Source organism: Nylanderia fulva, unplaced genomic scaffold (genome assembly GCF_048542155.1).
Source record: "Nylanderia fulva isolate GAGA-0341 unplaced genomic scaffold, ASM4854215v1 Scaffold1, whole genome shotgun sequence".
Classification (NCBI taxonomy): domain Eukaryota; kingdom Metazoa; phylum Arthropoda; class Insecta; order Hymenoptera; family Formicidae; genus Nylanderia; species Nylanderia fulva.
Window position 1 is genome coordinate 8,741 of NW_028189192.1, and position 23,265 is coordinate 32,005.

Sequence of the window (23,265 nt, forward strand, 5' to 3'; positions counted from 1 at the left end):
CGTTCTTTATGATCTAAAATTTTGAAAAATTAATTCTCCTTAAATGACTGAAACTAATTAAAAACTGAAAGAGCAAATTTCAAAACATAGAAATACGTTCTTTAAATTGTCCTTAATTTGAATATAAAATATTGAAATATAATATTAAAATATAATAAATATTGAAATATAACGTCTCTATACCTAACATAACGATTCTCATACAATGAGCCAAAAGATTTCAATAAATAATTATTGCCCTAAACAACTAAAACTAATTAAAAATAAAAGATCGAGCTTCAAATTATAAAAATATGTTCTTCAAACTATCCTCAGTTTGATAATAAAAATATTGAAATACGACGTGTCAGTACCTAACATAATGATTCCCCAGCAAACGAAAAAAAATTTAAAAATATTGATAATAATTCATTGAACCGATATCGAATCAAATTTTTGGATTTGTTGAATCCATTTTCTATCCGTAATTCGTTTGAATCAGTAATTACGGATTGGCTATTTGCTTTCGGTATTTCACCCAATGTGCATAGAAATTAAACGTGCGACCAATCCGTTTGAATCCATAAGTACGGATTGGTCATTTACTTTTTGTATATTATTCAATGAACATCGAAAGAAACTTGCTATCAATCTGTTTGAATCCATAATTGTAAATTAACCATTTGCTTTTGGTATCACATTCAATGTACAACGCAATAAACGTACGATCAATTTGTTTGAATCTATAATTGTGAATTGGCCATTTGCTTTTGGTATCACACTTAATGCACAACGCAATGAACGTGACCAATTCGTTTGAATTTATTGTATGATATTGAAACGAGAACATTTAAATTCACTGAAATAATAGTTGGACGTCAAATACTGTCAATTCGTGTAAATTCGACAAAAAAGCCAACTTTTGATTTGAAAAATTAATATTCAAATACACATATAGAATTTTCGATTTAAAAATATTTCAAGGTGATATAGAACAGTGACATAAAAATTACAAAATATATAACGTTATGTTATTACTAGATAGTGTATTTTATTAACATTTTATAAGACATCATGTAATTAAAATCATATAATTATAATAATAATCCATTACATATGGAATAAAAGTGTACATAATATAATAGTTCATTATTATTTAGTATACATTATACACATAATTTATTATAATAATCCTTGTGCTAAACTATCTATTTATATTATATATATAAAAAGAAACACAAAATATAGGAAATTGCGAACTTTTATTTAGTCAATCTCGAATATATTTGGCATAGCGCAAATAAATTGCTCAGTTCCTACGTCCATGACAACCATTTTCGAACAAACATCATGAATTGAAATTACAAATCGTTGGCCCGTCTCTTCTACAAATTTCCACATATGTGGCATATCAATGTCACCAATTCTTGCTAATGTCTCATCTGGAGACGTTGTTTCATCGACAGTGCATTCATTTGCATGTAAAATTACTTTTTCGGCAACGAATGTGGTAACTAAGAAGTGGCATCCTGTTTCAGGTACATTAATTATATCATCGATTCTAACAATTTTTCCGCATTTTAACTGTACAATAGTGTCGTTCCATTTTTTTGATCGTTTATAATTTTTACTATGGTACACCTGATTATTATATATACATTTGTTATATATCCGTTTTGTTGTAACTGGAGCGCTATCTGAGATATATACATGTTGTGAATCATAAAATACTACTCCATCATTTACTTCAACATTTACAGTCGACTGATTTTTCATGAACAATTGCTCACAAAACGCTTTTACATGATTCGGCGATGAACTACTTGACATTCCTACTTTATATGACAAAATCTGTAATGACTTTTTAGCTATTTGCTGCTCAACGCCCTTTGGTCCATTAACTAGCTGCTTTAACAAATAAATATTACATTCAAAAGGGAAGGTTGATGTAGCCCATAAAGGTCCACACTTCCGAACAGATTGAACAGCATGGAGCAACAAATGCACATTAAACCGCATTGATTCTTTTCCATATAGGACCTCAAACAAAGCAACAAAGATCATTAAATCTTGTTCGCACTTATTAAGTTCAGCATTTGTAATATTTGATTTTAACAAAATATAAGTACACTTTACAAGTAAAGCATAATGGTGTAAATACTTTTTGGGGATATAGTCTAAACATATTGGAATGCTATAATATAATAGCCATGATTTCCAATCTTTTGCTTTGTAATTACTTTGATCGGATATTACATGTGGTAATTTTTTCACGTCATGAGGTGGTTTGATTTTAAGTAAGCTTTCATCAATATTCTTAATTTTAGCAGCAGTTAAATGTATCGACGATGTTTTTACCCATAATTCCCAAATATGCTTAACAACCCCTAACAGAATTGTATGCATGTAGTCGAAAGGAAAGCCCCATACCATATCAAAATTTGAAATTGAGTTCAATACTGAATTGCCTTTTACTCCTCGAGATTGTATTAAAGATTGGCTTGAATGAAACTGTTGTATATCTCGCATATGGGATTCATGAGTTCTTAATTCCGGATTTTCATTTACAAAAGGATATCGCATAGTCGATATATATGTTCCTTTTTGATAACAATAACTACAACCAAAATAACCATTATATTTTACTCGATATTGTGTCAACGCTCGAGCAACAGAATCTGTTGAAAAGCATAACGTTGTTGATGTGAATGTGGTTTGACCACTATCAAGAGTCATAGAAATACCTTTTTCTCTTAAAGCATCTGCTTGTTCTACAAACACTGTAAGATATAAATTCATCAGTTTAGGAGTCGGTTCTTGCTTTACAACCATAATACCTGCTAATAAAACATTTTCAAATCTAATCTTGGGTGGCAAATCGTTCAAAATTACTGACAAAGGCCAAATACTACGTTTAGTTTTATGTCCTAAAGGTGCTCCATCTGTGCTGATATTATAACTTACAATGTGTGCTGAATTAGCAATTACTTTTTTATGTAATTCACCGTCATGTATGTCATTAATATAATTATATTGCTGTGTACCTTTTCTTGAATTAATACTCTGCATATATGCTGTGCGAATACTTTTAGCCTTTAAAAGTAACTCTATTTGATAACGTAAATCAATAGATAAAAAAAAGTTCTCGCACGACAAATTTAAGTTATACTCTTTATCACAAAGTTCGCATAATTTAGTTATATTAACAAAATCTTCTTTTCTAGTACGGTATATTTCACAATAGCAATCTGTACAATAGTAATGAAACAGTATTTTGTCATTAGGTGGGTCAAATGTTTTGTCAAAATAATAATTCGAAACATTAAGTTGTGTAAAATTAGGCCCTGCACAAAATTTAAGGACATTAATTAAACTTTTTCTCGCGTTATTCGACAGTCCAAACCGCAATGAATACCCTGCAACCATACGCATAACACTATTGACTGTTAAATCAGATTCTTTAAACATTATTTTACTTTTATCACGTTCTGAATTGCTTCTTTCTGTAAAATCATCAGTGATTGTCCTCGGATTTATTTCTTCCGAATCCTCGCCATTATTGTTACTATCTTCATCTTCCGATTGTATTTCTTCTGAATCGTCGTTATTATTGTTGCAGCTATCTTCGTCTTCTGGTTGCACATTCTCAGGTTCATTTTCAGCATAATCATTCATATGACCTACATAGAGCCATTGTATTGCAGTATTGAAATATTTTCTGAACTTATTCTTTTTTTATTTTTTTATAGTTAGAAGAACAATAAATATGTAATATACAGCTTTTTGTAACAATAGTTTGTGGAACCGAGCCCATGTTTTTAAGATGAGTGCCATTAAGCCATCAATAAAAGACGAAAAAATTACAAGAAAAAAATTATTGATAAGTTTAAATTACATTAGCAATGGTATAATAATATGTAATATATATAATATATATATAATAATATATATAAAAATTATTTGGCTTGAATAGCTTAATCAAAATGGAGGCGTTATGCCAAGTTTAGAAAAAAAGGTAAAGTGATTCAATATTTGCAAATGTTTTTCTGCATATAAGCATAAGAAATCTGTATAGAGTGAAAAGTATTACCTTCTTTGTTTGCATTAAGTAGTATCCTTGGTAAAACTGTGTTAAGTATTTTATTCCATTTATGACGAGTTGATATTGATAACAATCTTCTGTCGTACGTTGGATCCAGATGAAGCTTCTTTCGTTTTCTGTGCGATTGATTCATTTTCACTCTGCAAGTGATAAATATATTGAAAATGCAGTTTGTATATTATAAATAAATACTTGCAATGAACAACACATGTGTGAAAAACAAATTTGTTTAACGAAAGATGTTCTTTATATTGCATGCAAAAATCAATGTCTTGTTACAAAAGATAAACGATGCTTTTAACTTGTAAATACTGGAACGCGGTTTCAGTTTTTTTGCAGCAATACAATCTCTGTTCTTTTTAAAAGAAAGTTCATGCAATAAATTTAAAATAAAGTTTTTGCAATAAATTTTAGGTTAGGTTTTGCACGTTTATTTTATATTCATGTATTTCGAAAAAAAATGCAGAAAGTACAAGACCTTTTCTGCAAAACAAACAGCTAATGTGTGCGTAACGTGTAAACAGATAATTTATAAAGCATAATAGCACAAAAACATATACTGTGCACTTACACTACTTTGCATTTATCAATTCAGAAAATCGCACGTACATACCTAATCCTCGATTACATTTTTTCTTCTATTCTCTTTCACTTTTAATAAATATCCTATTACAATTATGTAGGACAATTATGTAGGCTGAAGTCGTTTTAGATATGAGACACATGCGTTCACCACACTACAACCAGACTTTGGCTGTGAATATCGGAACACAGCCAAAGTTCGCATTCGCAGTTCGGTGTCCGAATAACTACCGATTGTTGCCGAATCTACTCGAATGTGACGTCGCGCTTTCGCTGCGCATTGTGTGTGGACAAATGACGCGCGATTTGAATCTATACTTTTCTTCGTAAAGTCCGAGCGTTTTTATACCATGTATCACCGTGTATTCGTTAAACATTCCAAAATACCGTTTGATATTATATTAATTGTTATAATTATAATTGTTGTAAATAAGTTCCAAATGTTTGCTTATGTGAAATTCGCGGGTTTCGGCGCTTCCTCGTGTATGAAGGTAGTTGCCATTGAAGACATTAAAGTGAAAAGGTCAGACGTGAAAAACATTGATAAAAATAAACTTTATAAAGTGAAACATCCAGTGACAGGAAAATATTCGCATGCACAAGTGATTCTTGTGAATGGTAATAATTCCAATAAAAAATTGTACAATATTTATGAGTCTCAGCAAATAAAAATCGAAATAAATTTTTATTTACATATATCCTTTGCAGAGTCATTGGAAGAACTATCTAAAATAATTCAATCCAAAAGACCGGTAGTGAAGCCCATTAAACATCTTGCATCACCATCAGACAGTTTTAATTCATCAGCTGAAGAAACACCAGCAAAAAAGAAGGTAATAAATTCTATTTTACGTCTCTGCAAATGTGCACGTTTCTATCAATTAACTTAAATAATGTTTTAAATAATATTTGTAGAATGATAAGCTTGATACCAATGTTGACACTAATTTGCAAAACCGTTTGCAAATTTTGCGGGATGAGCAAATTGAGCGAGAGATGATGATGACAACATCGCAACTGAACAATAAAGTGACATCAACACCTATTACATCATTAGTACGTTTGTTTTACATTTTTGTGTAAAATATATAATATAACGAACTAAAAGAGTTCCTTTTAATCTTATTCTCCATCGACAAGTAAAGCTAGCCTTCATATTGATTTGAAAAGTTTCAATTTACCTCAGCATTTATAGACTAATATGATTATCATACAATATATTTTGTACAATATCATAATATATATAAAATATGATTTACAGGTGACAGATTCAAGGAAAAAGCGAGATGCCATAACTCCTGTACAATCAAACAAATGTGTTTTGCTCAAGAAACAAAAGCTTACGGAGGTAAAATATTATTATTTTGCAATTATGTAGCAAAATGTTGATAAGATATTTTCAAGCGTAAATTCAAGTATGAGCTTCACCGCTTATGCTGATAAGCTACAGATATATTATATGTAAATATAATTTGGGCATCTCATGCCTTTTGTTATAATTTGTTCAATCTTAGAGTTCAGTTTTAGAGTTTTTTAAATATCGTAACAATGAGTATGCATTGATACATTTATTTATTTTATATCTATGTATTAATATATGTATTTTTTTGTACTTTTTTAGATAAGTGAATGTAGTGTCAAATCGCATAAAGCAGCAGTAGAAGCGTACAAAAATCAAGTAGACTTCTTCAAGAAGGAAATGCAATCCGTGAAAGATGACTTAAACGTAAAACAAATAATATGGACAGAGGAGAAAACGGCATTGTCAAGAGAAATTTTACAGAAAGAAGAGAAAATTGAAAAACTCACAAATGAATTAAATGAGATACGAAATCTCAACAAAGAATTGCAAAAATCTGCAATCCAACATTTCGGCCAAATAAAAGGTTCGTGTTTAACTAGCTTCCCAGACAAAACATAATGTTTTAAATCAAGACATATACTCGTATAAGACGTCTTTAATACGTCTTATGTCTTGATTTAAGACATTATGTTGTCTGGGTTATATTTAATGAAATGTAACACATGGTTAACATAAAGTTATAACAGAAGCATGTTCTCATTCCTCTGGTGCAGCAACATTACAAGAGTTAAAAAATGCTGAAACTACAGACGTCTTAAATCCGATTAAAATAGCGATTGGATATATTGAAGCAGATACTGAGAAGGTAAATTGCTTAACGAAATATGCATATATATTTTTATAATCTCGTTATTGATGTACTGTGAATGTGTTCTAGTATTTGCAACGAGTACCTAAAAGCATTTTATTATCTTTGTCAGATGCATTCTATTAAAATATGATAAACGTTTTCAGTACTTACAGCAAATACTGGAACATCCTGCATAATTACAAAGGAATAAAATATGTATATAATTTAGAAATATGTACTGAATTTCTGAATTTACTTATATCTTATAATAATTATATTTACTAGTTGTTTGTTTTTTTAGATATATCTGGGGCATAACGTATGGATATCGACAGAAAGTTATGCCTTAGTAATTGGTACTGCTACGACACCCAGCATGTTTGTAGCCGAAATGATGCTAGTTCTGTTTCCTTATAAGACATTACTGAACAGTACCTTGTCAGGAAAACCAAGCAACAAGACAAAAGCGGACATTCGAAAAGCGTACAAGAAATTGGATCCAATAAAAGTGTTGGCGATAAAAGGTTAATAATAATTACTTTGGTTTTGTAATATTAATCGTTGCTGTACATAACTACGAAAATTTCAAATTATTTATGTAATATACTTGTATATATATAATTCACAGCAATATTTCGCCATTGGTTACTGACCGAAAAGAGAATGAGTGAAATTGAGGCAGATGAAGAGGTAGATAAAGCAAAAGAATATATGAGAAGGAAACTGGCAAGTATGAAAGGTAAATATATGTGCTTATATGTATTTGCGATAGTGATAATGTAATATTGAAACATAAGTATATTATTAAATTAATAATATTAATAATATTAATAATATTAATAATATTTATAAATTAATATTTTTAGAATCGAGGCAATTGCAAACAAAGAAAAAATTAAGCCAATCAAACGTGGATGAATTAAACAAACAATTGCAAGAGATGAACGCTATAATAGAAAATAATGCAGATTTTCAACATGACGATTTCACTACAGGTAAACATTACAGTTGCAAATTTGTCACATATTTACATTATGCTATTTGAAGGTTTTGCGCTTTGTATAAACAATAAGCCGCTATTGATTAATTTAATATATACTTTTCAGAATTAACAAATAATGAATAGCATTAAAGCAAATACTCAAGCAGAACAACAAGTCCTGACGAAGTCAAAATGACATTAAAATGAATCCTGATTTATAAAAAAGTGACTTTTAAAATCATTTTAGAGTCATTTTGATGTCATAACTTCTTGTTCTTGGATATAAATTAGATAAATGTAAATTAAAATGCATGTATAGTTTCAGATTCGCAATCATCTATCGAGACTGAATTAATAAATGAAACAGATAATAATAATGTATTATTATCGGATATCGGCAATTGTGCATTAGAAAGTGTCGAGAATGTTGATACAGATGACGACGAGAATGACTACAATAATAATGGCAATAATGACAGCAAGAATAACTACGAGAATAACGGCAAAAATAATAGCGATGAGAATGACAGCCAGAATGAAAGCGAGAATGATGGCGAGAATGACGGAAAGAATGACGGCGAAAATGACGGCGAGAATGACAACGAAAATTGTGACGAATATATGGAGGAGATTGTGGAGTTCGTGGAGTTTCAAAACAATAGCCCAAATTAAAATAATAAAAAGACCAAACTGTGTTTAATCTATTGGTAATATTTATTGAAATACTTTACGAATATTCATATAAAATAAATAAATATGATATTAACAATTTTTACCTTGCACTATTTTATTTAAAATTATAATGTTAATTTTAGTTATGTTTTTTGTGATTTTCAGTGTTAGTTATTAGTATTGGTAATATTTTTTCCAGAAAAAGATTATTAGCCTATTCGTCTTGCTCGCTTTCATGCTGAAAGTATCAGTCTATCTTTCTTGCTCATTAATACATCGAAGAAAGATAGAATGGATGCTTTCAGCACGAAAGCGAGCAAGACGAATTTAACCTAGCTATATATATATCAATAAAAGTCAAATCTTTTGAATCCGTCTTTAAGGATTCATATCTGCTGAACTAGATCCACCTCTATTCACTTGAATTCACAATTTTGTAATAGGGAATCGATTCATATTTTCATTTTTGAATCTAAATAAATCCACTAGAATTTACAGGATTGTATGTAACGAGACGTATAGAAAACGGATTCAATGTGTTCAGTATCTATTAAATTCAATACTTTTTCGCGTATTCAAAAACTTTATTCATACAAATTTATCCAATCCAATCATTTCTCGTTTGCTGGGTTCGTTCATTGTGCTCTAAAATTTGGAGAAATTAATTATCGCTTTAAATGATTGAAATTAATTAAAAAATGAAAGATCGGGCTTCATAATATGGGAATATATTCTTTAAATTCTAATATTGCTAATAAAAAATATTGAAATACGACGTGTCATTACCTAACATAATGATACACGTGTTTATAACATCGGAAAATCCTGACTCCGTCATTCTTACATCGATAACTTACCTATGGCGTTTATGTCGATAAATATTATCCTTGCCTCTTTCACGTTATAGTAACTTTATAAGTGGCTGGTATGTCGGTTAGTTTCAAATGTAATCTTGCATGTTCTTTACTTTATTCATAATTATTATATCGATATACCTTTTATTACCACCTCATCGTTAACTTACCCAATGTCGGGTATGTCAGTAAGTCTAGTAATTATTGATTTTCTTCCCATCGATAACTTATCTATGACCAGTATGTTAGTAAATCCTAATATATCTGATTTTCATCAAAAATTTAAACAATATACAAAGTTTTTTTTCATAAAACTTGAACTGAAGGAGTTTAAGTCAGAGAAGATGCATTTCCGCATATGTTCATAAAAATTTTACCTTTATCTATAGAATATGCTTTTCTTTTTTACTATTAATTGTGTGACACCTAAAATAAATTTTCTGTTATTTTTATATTTATATATTTTTATTTATTATCATATATTTTTGTTTTATACTATTATATCATAAATAAATATTTTTTATCTGTTAATTTTTTTATTTTGTACATCAAAACTGCTTTTTTTTATTCATCATATTATCTTTACATTACAGTAAATAAAAGAATATTTATTTAAAATAATTGAACAAAGGCCTTTTTTCGAGCAAATTTTTTAACAATTAATTTATTATTGAAAAATCATACACTGCGGAACGTTTCAAACACTTACTTATGTCATCTTTAGCCGCAAATCCTTACGAAATACTACAAATTTAATTATGAACAATTATTGTTATAATTTCGACGATGCATTACTTTATAAAAAAATTTTTTATATATATTACCTTTAAAAATAACATGAAAATGTGTGTAATAACTCCATAAATACGTATATAACTCGACAAATCAATTCTTAATTATGACAATTAAAAACACAATTGGTGTACATGTCGTTCGATATATAAAAATATTATTCACTTATGTCGAAACATGGATATAACGACCCTATCAAAGTATTATACCCATGCTTTAACATAAATAAATAATATTTTTATATATCAAAGATGTATTTCAAAGATATTAATTGTATGGGATCCATATATTTATTAAACATTTTCTTATTTTGATCAATACTACCTGCTCACAAAATATGTAGTCCTTTTTTAAAACCCTATATATGTATATATATATATATATATATTCATTGTATATGTTACTCTACATATTTATTTTTTACATTGTACATACTACAGAAATGGTTTTACATTATAATAAGAACTACATAGAATAATTACATCATAAAAACTGAATAAACATAATAAAGAAATAAAATATTTACAACTTATTATATTATATTATCTATTATACATATATGTGTTGTATAAATATATACTCTTATCATTTATATATATTTATATATATTATTATATACATATATATATATATATTATATTATAATTATATACATTTATATATATTATACATATATATTACTTTACATATTTATATTTTACATTTTAATTTTAAAACAAAAAAAATTTATCTTTATAATAAAAACTAAACAGAATAAAAATAAAATATGTACAAAAAAATAACAGATTAAACTGCGAAATAAATTCTAAATTATTATGATAATAACAGCTTTAAAAAAATAAAATAATAAAAAATATTTAAAAAAAAATTACAACTGCTGCCAACAAAATTATAACATTTAAATATTAAAGAAAATATTCGAAATAACATTTAGAATATATAATTCGGCCTCCTACATAAATACAATATGCTTTATAGAGGGTTTAAATTAAAGGGGTATTGGGATCCAAACCAAGGATACTATTCCTAAACCAACGAAAAGATTAATTTTCGGGGACGCAAAAAACATCGTGATATGACCAATAGTCGATATAGATATATATATTAAAAATATTTAAAAATTCAGATCTAAAATATATGTACATATTTGTTTTTATCTTTTTTTGTGTTTAATTTTTTGTTTATTTATTTTTTATCTGTTTTTTATACATGTATGGATTTTTAAGTTTCATAAATAATTTTTGTGAACAGTTTTATAAAGAAAAATTTAATTATGTAATTTGTTATATTTTATCATATAATTGTTTAAATATAATATTTAATAACAATTTGTAATTAATAGTGTGTATTAATATTTATTAATAACTATTTAAAACTTTTGAAAGATTTTTATTATTTTTTTATTTTTTTTTTGTTATTTTGAGTTATAATTTTATTTTTTTTTATTGTTCTTATTGCATTTGTTTTTTATTTTGGTATATATTGTTTTTTTTTGTTTTTATTGTCTTTATTGTATCTGTTTCTCTTATTTTGGTTTTTATTTGTTTTTATCTTCTTTTTTATATTTAACTTTTTGTTTATTTATTATTTATCTGTTTCTTATTTATATATGTTATTTTATATATTATATAAAGAAACAGATATATAATATATAAAAAATAAAAGATATATATATATATAAGAAACAGATAAAAAATAAATAAACAAAAAATTAAATACAAAAAAGAAGATAAAAACAAATAAAAACCAAAATAAGAGAAACAGATACAATAAAGACAATAAAAACAAAAAAACAATAAATCCAAAATAAAGAACAAATGCAATAAAAACAATAAAAACAAATAAAATTATAACTGAAAATAACAAAAGGAAATAAAAAAACAATAAAAAACTTTCAAAAGTTTTAAATAATTATTAATAAATATTAATACACACTATTAATTACAAATTGTTATTAAATATTATATTTAAACAATCATATGATAAAATATAACAAATTACATAATTAATTTTTTCTTTATAAAACTGTTCACAAAAATTGTTTATGAAACTTAAAAATTAATACAAACAAAAAACATAACATTTTAATTTTAAAACTTTCGCTGTTAACTTTCAAAATATATTTTAAATATAATACCAACAAATAATAAATTTAATTTAAATCTAAACTTTTTATGTAGTTACATCAATATACTATATACTATGTAAATGTAATATATTAAGAATGTAATATTCACGAATGTAATATTAAAGAATACATTATTTTTAGCGCATTATTATTTACTTATTGCAACTTTTTAATTCAAACAATTATTTCGTAGAATTGTCTTGTTCGGTCAAAATTATTTATAATTAATTTTCTTATTTTTATTGACGCAATTTTTTTATAATATATTTGTACATATATTTTACGATATTACATAGCATATGTAGCATAAAAGAGCGAATAAAACATCATAATATTTTTAATTTTACGCACATACATTTTTATTTTATGCATATACCATGATACGTATATGTACAAAACAGAATAGAAATTAAAGAGCAATTTCAAAATGACAAAAAAGCCATATCTCTAAAAACTAATTCCAAAACAGACAAATTTAATTATAAGACTTTACTCTAAATAGCTTTAACTGATAATTAAAACTAAAAGATACCATTAAGAATTTATTTTAATTTAGAAATTTGGAAGAGCAGTCGCCCGGCAAGCGAAAGGTTTCGGGTTCGATTCCCGATTTAGCGACTTTCGGATCTATATTTTTCTCTCGCATTTATTTCCTTAAGGGGGAAACAGGGGATGTATGGAATTAAATCTCTTGTAGAGATTATTCCAATTTTAAATCTTGGCCGTGTTCAAGTAAAATTTAATGCTTTGTGCGCAGGTTTTAATCCTAACAAAAAAATTTAGTTTCGTTGGGATAACGCACTGTCATCCGCGATTTGGCTCTTATTGCCTGTTTGACACTCTCAATGTATATTTATATTTATAATACAGAGCCTTGTTAAATTCTTAATTTGTACACGCTGGCTTAAAGGCGTTTGTTTATCAACATTATTATATATATAGCAGAGAAAAGTATAGAAATCGAAGGGATCTGAATAGCTCAGTTGGAAGAGCAGTCTCCCGGCAAGTGGAAGGTTTCGGGTTCGATTCCCGATTCAGCGACTTTCGAATCTATATTTTTCTCTCGCATTTATTTCCTTAAGGGGGGAACAGGGGATGTATGAAATTAAATCTCTTGTAGAGATTATTCCAATTTTAAATCTTGGCCGTGTCCAAGTAAAATTTAGTGCCTTGTGCGCAGGTTTTAATCCTAACGAAAAAATTTAGTTTCGTTGGGATAACGCACTGTCATCCGCGATTTGGCTTTTATTGCCTGTTTGACACTCTCAATGTATATTTATATTTATATTACAGAGCCTTGTTAAATTCTTAATTAAAAATTTCTGTTATTTATTTTTCTTTATTATTTTTACTTTTTTGTTTTCTTTGTTCAACTTTTCAATCTTGATAAAGTTAACTTTATAATTGCATGCTTTTCGTACAATAAGTATAAGGATATTTATATCGAAACAATGGCGATGGCAATATCAGTTTTTCTTTCTCCGAGACAATCAAATTTCGCGCGTGTTACTGCTAGTTATTGCTGTTAGCTGCCACCGCAGCGCTATCTTCGAAGTCGATTGGAGAGTCGCGAGTCACTCCGTAGTATGTAACATTGCAGTCGCGTGCTTGTACTCGTAGCGGTTGAATTGGAGTTTGTGACGTGCGTGTATCATTGCATTTTCTTCGAAGAACATCTATTCTTTGTAGCATTGTTTCTTGTCAAATTGACGTACGTCTCTCTCTTTCTCTCCTTCTCTTGCTCTCTCTCTCTCTCCCTCTCGCTCGCTCACTCTCTCTATCTCTATCTCTCTCCCTCTCCCTCTCCCTCGCTCGCTCTCTCTATCTCTCTCTCCCTTTTTCTTCTTCCTCTCCCTTGTCTCTATCCTTGTCTGTTTGTCTGTCTGTCTCTCTTAATCATATGTAACACGGTTCTCTTTCCTCGTTGGACAATCGAAGATAAAAATGTGTTTTTGATACTAAAAAAAGATGAAAAAGAAAACAAAGGCTCGAACGAAAAAGAAAATAAAAAGAATAGAGAGACAATAAAAATGAGAGAATTGAAAGTGGATGATAAAATGCGAGAGAGGGAGAGAAAGAGAGAGAGTAAGAGACGACTATGATCGGACGGTGACGAATGGTAAAGAGTGCAACGAAGACAGCAATCGCGCTTTCGCGAAAGGCGAGGTTAAACAGACGTTGTTTGTGAATTCGCGACTATTTTCTCTTTGTTTCTTTCTTTAGGGATCTGATATCTACAAATTCGCGATTTTTCTTGCATGTACGTACGTGATGCGATAAAAGAGAAAAGTAAAGTGACGTGTAACACATGTGTAAGTGCATATGAGTGCCATCTGAAATTTCGAGAACCGAAAAATCCTGCCTAATATTTCTGCGCTACGGACCTTGTTATGTGTGAGTACTTTTAATGTCTTTAGAGTAAATAATACTTGTGGCATATTGAGGCAATATTACAAGTATATAAATATTGTACTTGAACAAATTACTTAAAATGACAATTATTTTAATTTTAATCGAAGATTAATTTTTCTATCTATATATATGGAAAGATTGATTTAGCTTTTTCTCTCTCTATCTTTCCTCCTTTTTCTCCCACCTCTTTTCCTTTCTTTCTGTATCTCTCTCGCACATTGCTATTCACTCACGAAGGCGCGACCTTCGCGCGAGGACGCGTCGCACGACGAGGAGAACTTTCCGATCCACAAATACGAGATACAATTCGTTGACGTTCAAGATGTCTGAAATTTATTATCTTCAAAATACAACACAATAGTTTGACATAATATTTAAGTCATTTAAAATTAAAATTTATCATATATATATATATGTAAATGTATTGATGTAATGATATTGAATAATCACGTGAGATAATATATATATATATATATAATATATCTTATTTATTTTTTCAATAAATTAAAAAACTTAAAATTGTATGAGCCTATTTGTATGCCTACTTGTGTTCTTACACTCGCGTATAAAATATGTACATATACAATGTACAAATTATTAACTCTTAATGTGTGTATAATTTGTATATTTATTTGAGATAAATTCTAAATTATCGAGAAAAATTTTCTTCTTGGATTTGAATTTAATTTTTAATACAATACACAGCTAAGAGCTTATATTATATTATATATATATCTACTTGTATCTTTTGCTATTTGTACAAATATTATAAAAGATTGGAGTATAACTGATTAGAAATATATACGCATTAATTGACCATATATTTTTGGATTTTACGTGAAAGAGAAAAAATAAATAATTATTAATAGTACATTAGTAGTACACACAATAATATATTATTATTTATTAAAAATTATTTTATATGAAATATTTATATGACAATGTTAGCTTTGAATGATTTTTCAAGTAATTTGTTTATTTTATAGACTGTATCAAATATTTCTTCATCTCAATAAAAAAATTTTACATATTGATTCAATGCTCCAAGAATTAATTAACAGATAATACCTAAAGAAATCAATGTATTAAAGGAACGATATTTACTAATATTTTTTCATTAATATTCTTTAAAAAATCATGTAATTTTACAATATAATCAAATTCCAAAAAATAGGAAAATATGATTAAATAATCAGCTATGAATAGATCAGGTAAATTATCAATTATATTAATGTAAATTTAACTCTTAATTAGATATTAAATAACTAATAGAAACACAAAAAGTAAGAGAAAATTGTTTATTATTCTTTGAGAAAAAATATGATCTCTATTTTACATACAAAAGAAAGAGCTAAAAAGTAAAATTTAAACTCTGGGACTTGAGAAACCACTCAAGGAGTAACATTAGATTTTATTTTAAAAAATTAAAATCTTATAAAACATAATTTTTTATATTATTAAAGCATAATTTTTTGCATATTTTGCTTATATTTTATTTTTTTCAATACTTTTCTATTAATTTATAAATTTAAAAAAGTATGTAAATTGTACATTGCTTCCATTTTATTTCATTCATTGAGCTTTCTCTAGAAGCAAATTGATTTTTCAATTTTGGTTTCCTCATTGAAGAAACTTAATGAGCGAAATAGAATGGTGGGGAAGCAATGTACAAGATTCCAATTTGCACACTTTTCACATAAAATGAAATTTGTCAGAACGTCACGTATATGTATGTATATGTGTATATATATGTACCCACTTTCACATCTTCCTTTCGTATGTTTATTTCATAAAATTAAAAATTTTGTATTTTTTTTTAAATTCTAAATTTTATTAAAAAATGAATCCTTTTTTATTGATCCTTGCCAAATTCAATACCAAAAATCCTTTAATAGTACTCTATTCATGTCAAAAAATTCACTTCGATATTTCAAAATTTATGGAAATTAGAGCAAGCACAAGCTTTTTTGAAATATTAGAATTTTAAAATATACTGTATAAATTTTTATAAAAATGACTAAAAAGTGTTATCTGTCAAATTATGTATTGTCTGCTTTACTTGTATACCAAATTGGAACACTACAACAAACAATTTTTGAAACGTTTAAATTTTCGGAAAAGTGGGTGAACAGAGAGAGAAAAAGAGAGAGAGAGAGAGAGAACACACATACGACATTTTTGTACACAAAACTTCTTTGTGACAAAAAAATGTTATTTTTTTAACACATTGACATAGAAAAATGAAAAAAATTTTTTACAAACACAGCTTCCTCTACGAGTAAACAGTAACATACATATATTAAAGAAAGTGATTATATAGATTATATAATCAGCCCTTGATTTTTTTGCAGTAACATCAATTTTGTTTATTTTGTACGAAAGATTTATGGAAATTGTTGTTCCATTTATTTTTTATTTTTTGAAAAGTATTTTAAAAATAAAGAGATATTACATGCTTAGTTAAGGAAGACGATTGCTTTTTATATTTTATATTCTCTTTCTCTCTCTCTCTCTCTCTCACATGTTATATTTTCTTTCATTATTCGAAAGAATATTGTAAAAGAAATACGCTATTTTTTCCTATTTATTATCATATCTATTACAAAAATATAGTAAAAGTGAAGATAAAATGCATATATTAAAGTATTTATACGTTAACTTACGTTAGATTGTCGATCTTGAGAAATTAAATTTAACATTAATTTTTGTTCCTCCAATTTGTTGTTCTAATCTCAAATTTAGTGCTCCCATCAATTAATAGAAAATTAATATTAAAGTTAGTGTTATTAAGAGATTTGCCACATTCTAGCAAGCATCCCTTTGTAAAATACGTATAAAAATTGTAATAAATATTTTTAAAATGTAAATATTAAATACTGAATTATAGAACAAGTGACAAATTCAATTCTTATACATATGTATATTTGAAAGTGTACATAAATAAAATATATTTTGATATTAAAAACATATATAAAAACAATAAATTTTTGACATTAAACTAAGCGAATTTAGACGACGCGACCATAAATATTTTTTTACATTTTCATAAACGAACAATATATCCGTTCTTTGACATATGTATATCAATACTGTCATATTTTGCCAAGATTATATCTTACATATATACAAATATCCGCAAAATAAGAAAACAGTTTTATTGTCTTTATTTAAAGTCAAATCATTAAAAAACTTATTTTAATTTCATCTTTTCTCTCACTAAAATATTTGCGGAAACATTTGAAAAATTTTATACTTATTTTTATGTGTTTATCATAAATTATACACAGTCTGTTAATGCATTACACTTGCATGATATATTGTGAACAGATATTTTTATATTGGTAATAGCATATACTATAGCCACAGATATATTTTTTCCTGCAAAATTATATTTACGCATTTACATTGTATGTATTATTATTTAACATAAATACAAACACTGCGAAACCAACATTTAATAAATACATAATTTTATTTAGAAAATATACTTTGCTAAGTAATTTGCAATACAAAGCATTGCAATTTGTTTAAAAATTGTAAAAAAAACCGGAAATCTTTGTTATCATACAATTATACAATGTATACATATAATATACGTTATGCATGATTATTGTTAATGTATATCTCTTTCTTTTAAAATAGTTTATTTGACTTTTCGGTAGAATTAAGAATTTATGCAGACATTATCAAGAATACAAGAAAAGTAAATTAAACCAAAAATTATTAAATCTAAAAAATAAAGATAACGAGAAATAAAAAAAAAATTAATAAAAATAGACACATTTTGAACATTTATATCTTTTTTATAAAAATATTTTTTTTAAATAAATTCTTAAAAAATCGATTTATTATCAAACTTTTTCCCCGCTACCCCCCCCCCCTCTCTTCACTCTCTCTCTCTCTCTCTTTCTGGGAATTATTCGATCGTTAGCTTATCTCTACTAAATTTTCACATGCGATCAATATTGAAGATATACTGCGTAATAATGCACCATCTTATCGATTTCCAAAGAATTAAGTTAATTTAAGTTTTTCATCATTGATCGTATTTTATAGCATGGGTGCCTCGATATGGATTAAATACGCAACATTGTGTTAAAACATATTCAAAACACATGGCGTTTAAAGTCATTGCAAAATGTACAGTGTAAATAATATACGTAGTTATTTAATTTTTGGGCAAGTTTATATTTTGAAATTTGCAGATTTTTTTTAATGGCTAGAAATTGTTATTAAATATTTTAACAAAAAATTAGTTTTATATATTATAAATATCAAGACAGACAGACAGGCAGCCCAGAATAAAGTGATTAATATTTGACTGCTTATTATTACACAACAATTAGATTTTAAAATTTTTTCACGTCTTGTGCTTTACACATTTTTACTGTTACAAAATGTTTATTTTATTTCAATCATGCAATATGATTCCATCAAAACTTTATTAGTTCTAAAGACACACAACAGTATAAATATATATATTTGTAATAAATTAATTTTATAAATCAAAAGAGAGCTCTAAAATATTTAAGATTTAAAATTACATGCAATGTGGAATTCACCACATACATATAATTTTGTAAAAATTTAATAATAATAATTTTAAAATATTTTAAAATATTCTATAAAAACTAATTTATTGCAAATTTGGTATCAGTATTTGACGTAAATATTTGCATGTATATTCGTCGCTACATCGCACGCACGCTACACCGTGTCGATCATCGGCCGAGGAGCTGACTCGTCATGACGTCACTCTCCCCGCGTGCAACGTATCATTTTTAGCTCGCATATACATTGACTCACCGTTCTCACAAGAACGGAGCGAGTGACCGCGTGCTCGCTATATACTCAAGAGTCGCAATTGCGACGATCACGATCCAATTATTGATATGTTATGTCATTTTCAAATTACAAAGAAATATTGCACGGAAATATCATATATTTTTTATATAAATATATATACATATTTTCTATAATATTTATATATACTCATATAGATTATTTTTTCTTGTTTCGAATTTAAACATGTGTGTGTGTGTGTGTGTGTGCGCGTGTGTGTAATGATATTTGTATCAATATCTTAAATTTTTTTAAATAGTCTGATTGTTTGTGATATTATCTAAAAGTTATAGCAGAGTAAAATTTATATAATTTTATTTATTTTGAGAAACAGAAAGTTACAATGTTTTATTAAGGGGGTCTTCTAATATAACAAGTGTTATTCTTTTATATTTTTGCTAAATCTTTTATACAGGATCCATAAAAGTTTTTGCATCGAATTTTTTCTACATATTTACCCCTATCACAATTATGTCAAAATATTTTTTCCTCATTTTTACAATCTTTTAAAGATTAAAAAATTGCAAGAATTGGAACCTATGCAATTTTTAAAGTAACATAATTTTTAAAATTTTTAATATTTTTTATTCTAATATCTGCTATAAAGCCGAAGATATATGTTAATTAGAAATCATTTTGAATTTGTTGTTTTAAATGAGCAGAATCGGCCTAATCATGAACACCAGTGGCTTTTCATCGATAACTTTAAAGCGATCCACTACAGTTAATTTTCATTTTTTCTAACAAAAAAATTTATGAACACACTGTAGATAGATTTAGAAATATGTAGATAAAATTTCGATAGTAGAAGTTTTTATGGATTCTATATAAAAAAATACAAAAAACCCATAAACGCTTGTTACATTAAAAGACCTTAATTTACCGTTACATCAAACTTAGTGTGTATGATAATTTTGTTTAAAAGAATATCAACATACAAGTATCGCATCAATATAACACAGAACACAATTATTAGAATTTATATTTTTAATATCAAAACTTTTGATGATTGATATCTTTATTTTTTTAATCCTGTATATATTCTTAACTCAAAAAATCCATCAATTCTGCATTTGTGTCAATTGCCTACAATCGCCCTATATTCTCACTATGTGTCATGTCGAATCTGTAGTGTCGCGTGTTTTTACGGATAACTGTATAATAATCATGTATTGCAATGCGATGCTTTCCCTTGATACTATTGACCAAAGTGAAAACATTGTATCCGTTTTTTCCATCTCTCTGCTACCACCATCGTCATCACCATCACCATCATCACCATTACTACTACCATCATCTCCACCGCTACCGCCACCGTCACTATCACTTCTGCTACTACCATCACCACTGCCACCACCACAACCATTACCACTACCATCTCCATCGCACCATTTACCATCTCCACCATCACCACTACCTCTGCCATTATTACCACTACCATTTTCCATCAATATTATCATTACCACCACCCTCACTATCTCCTACCATCATCCTACCACCACCTCTATTTACCATCGCTATCAATTTCGTCGTTGCTATAGCGCTAGCACATCTGACTGAACATTTCTCGGGAACAGTCGGAGATAAAACGCAGACGATACCGAATGAAAAAACATCTTGAACAAAGAAAAGTTAAAGGGCACATTCAATAGTATTCGAAGCTTACCAGAAATCATTGTGAGAAATAACGGACTAGAAAATAAAAATTATTTATTATTTATTTTAAAGCACACTGAAAATCCTTGAATTAACCGTAAATTAGTGATACTTAGGTGATTGATTTGAAAGCTCAAATCAAGGAATCGTAAATTTCGCATATGTATCACTTCGTTTAACACATACACACACACACGATATATGTTTTAATTTTCGGCTCTGATAATTTACTTTTTTGTTGCTTCTGTTTGTCGTTATATTTTAATTAATTGACGCAGTTATCTCGAAAGAGAAGCAATATGACAAAAAAAATGTCGAATACAAAAATTTTAGAGTTTAGGGGTCAATGCTTTATAGTGAATCTTAACCGTAACCCTCTTTGTCAAATTTAGGAGTCTTCAAGATCAACTTAATTTTTTTAATAAGACCATTATATATACATGTAATTCTTTTATGTAAATTATTTTCTTGCAATATTTGACGTAAAACGTTTATATTATATACATATTTCATACTTTATACTATACTAGCTTTTCGGTCCGCACTTCGCGCGGGCCTTAAAACATGTCTAATTTTTTTAAATTTATATATTATTTTTGCGCTGGCTTAAATGTTATCTAATAATGTATTAATAACATATTATTAAATATTTTAATTTATTCAATCTTTTCATATATGCGGTCAGACAAACTAAGTCTGTGCTATGTAGAAATACATCAAAAAATTTTTTTAATTGTTTTCCCTCCCCCAGATATCACAATTTTAGAATTCTCTAATTTACAAAATCTCTCTGTACATGACATTTTTGTGGGTGAGTGGGTAGGGTTGTAAAAATTAAAAAATCATATAGTAGTCATTCTCTAAAAATTTCGAAAATTTTAGTACCGATTTTGAGAAAATCGGTCGATAAATTTGTGAGTGCGTACCGGTACCCGGTAGTGGGATACGGTAGTGGGACGGTACTTATATACATATATAATTTTTTATACTTTAAAATTTAAATGATGAAAAAATTATAGAAAAATTATGCTAAATTAGAAAAATTAATATAAAATATACATGACTGGCAATTGCTACCTTATAACATACATATAAATACCAATCTTTAAATTTTATATTTTTTATGGAATAACTTTTTTTGATAAAGAAAGGCTTTAGGAGAATATTTATAATAAATGTTCCTATTGGATGAATATAGAAAATTAATAGAAAAAAAATAAATTGTACATCTCTAAATTGATGTCGATATTTAGAGACAAATTCGATCAAAGAATTTATTTGATATTTATTTACATTAGAAAACATACTTTCGATAGCCTTGACATAATTTATTTATATATAATATATATGTCTATATGTTATGAAGAAAAAAGTACCGATAAACGTTGATAATTGATAGTTTCATATTTTAAAAATATAAATATGAAAATGCTAACAATAAGTATTTCATTATTCTATTTATATTATTATTATTATATTTATATGCTGTAGACTCTATTTGGCTTTATGACTTGTTACGATGCGATAATCTTACTTTACAAAGAAAATATGATACGATAGATGCTGGAAACATTATTTTAAAAAAATGTATATATATATATATAAGGCAATAAAAAAAATAATGAATCTTATTTTGCATAGAAAACATTAAATCACATTTTGTGCATAGAATGTTTATAAAATAAAATTGTATATTTATTTATTGTGTACTTATTTTAGTTAAGGTAAGATTACTTATTACCCCCCCATATTTTTCTAGCGAAACAAAGTTCAACATCTAGCATATTTTATTGAGCGGGAAGATGATAAATGAAAAATAATATTAAAGTCAATTAGCATTCACACTTCTATCTTCTAACTTATTCTACCTGCCGTCTTATTATATCTTTTTGTCCAGCATCTATATACATGTAGACTGCGAAAAATAATTTATAGACGATGTCCACATTCACCGTCTTCGGATTGTGCACAGTCGATATATTTCACTCATACTTAATCGTCATGTGTCTTCATAAAAAAAAGACTGCCTGGTTCGAGAACATTTATTATATTAGCAATTTACAATTAAAGTAAATTTACTGCTTGATAAAGGAAATTGTGTTTGAAAATAT

The 23,265-nt window shown here is 27.3% G+C and overlaps 2 protein-coding genes across 4 annotated transcripts; one reads left to right on the forward strand and one right to left on the reverse strand.

Moving 5' to 3' along the window:
- Positions 1-1,005: 1,005 nt before the first annotated feature.
- On the reverse strand, positions 1,006-4,907 carry LOC114939586 (uncharacterized). 2 transcript variants are annotated; one of them, XM_029313936.2, is made up of 3 exons: positions 4,695-4,907; positions 4,070-4,221; positions 1,006-3,659 (listed from the first exon to the last, which is right to left on the reverse strand). In XM_029313936.2, exons 2-3 carry the CDS (start codon positions 4,212-4,214, stop codon positions 1,246-1,248), a joined length of 2,559 nt encoding a protein of 852 aa, XP_029169769.2. In that variant the 5' UTR covers positions 4,215-4,221; positions 4,695-4,907; the 3' UTR covers positions 1,006-1,245. The 2 variants fall into 2 exon arrangements, with proteins under 2 accessions (XP_029169769.2, XP_029169770.2); XM_029313937.2 differs by having other exon boundaries at positions 4,691-4,907.
- LOC114939587 (uncharacterized) lies at positions 4,148-8,569 on the forward strand. Of its 2 annotated transcripts, none has more exons than XM_029313938.2 (10): positions 4,148-5,281; positions 5,372-5,496; positions 5,579-5,719; positions 5,925-6,011; positions 6,285-6,549; positions 6,716-6,831; positions 7,118-7,340; positions 7,445-7,555; positions 7,683-7,811; positions 8,118-8,569. In XM_029313938.2, exons 1-10 carry the CDS (start codon positions 5,014-5,016, stop codon positions 8,468-8,470), a joined length of 1,818 nt encoding a protein of 605 aa, XP_029169771.2. In that variant the 5' UTR covers positions 4,148-5,013; the 3' UTR covers positions 8,471-8,569. The 2 variants fall into 2 exon arrangements, with proteins under 2 accessions (XP_029169771.2, XP_029169772.2); XM_029313939.2 differs by having other exon boundaries at positions 4,149-5,281; positions 6,740-6,831.
- Positions 8,570-23,265: the final 14,696 nt, after the last annotated feature.

What these genes read in the sequence shown, in the direction of transcription:
- LOC114939586 (XM_029313936.2), bottom strand. Translation starts at nt 4,214, where the DNA reads ATGAATCAATCGCACAGAAAACGAAAGAAGCTTCATCTGGATCCAACG. An exon ending in ACTTAATGCAAACAAAGAAG is followed by an intron (nt 3,660 to 4,069) that starts GTAATACTTTTC and finishes GGCTCTATGTAG; the next exon opens with GTCATATGAATGATTATGCT.
- LOC114939587 (XM_029313938.2), top strand. Translation starts at nt 5,014, where the DNA reads ATGTATCACCGTGTATTCGTTAAACATTCCAAAATACCGTTTGATATT. An exon ending in ACAAGTGATTCTTGTGAATG is followed by an intron (nt 5,282 to 5,371) that starts GTAATAATTCCA and finishes TATCCTTTGCAG; the next exon opens with AGTCATTGGAAGAACTATCT. An exon ending in ACATGACGATTTCACTACAG is followed by an intron (nt 7,812 to 8,117) that starts GTAAACATTACA and finishes ATGCATGTATAG; the next exon opens with TTTCAGATTCGCAATCATCT.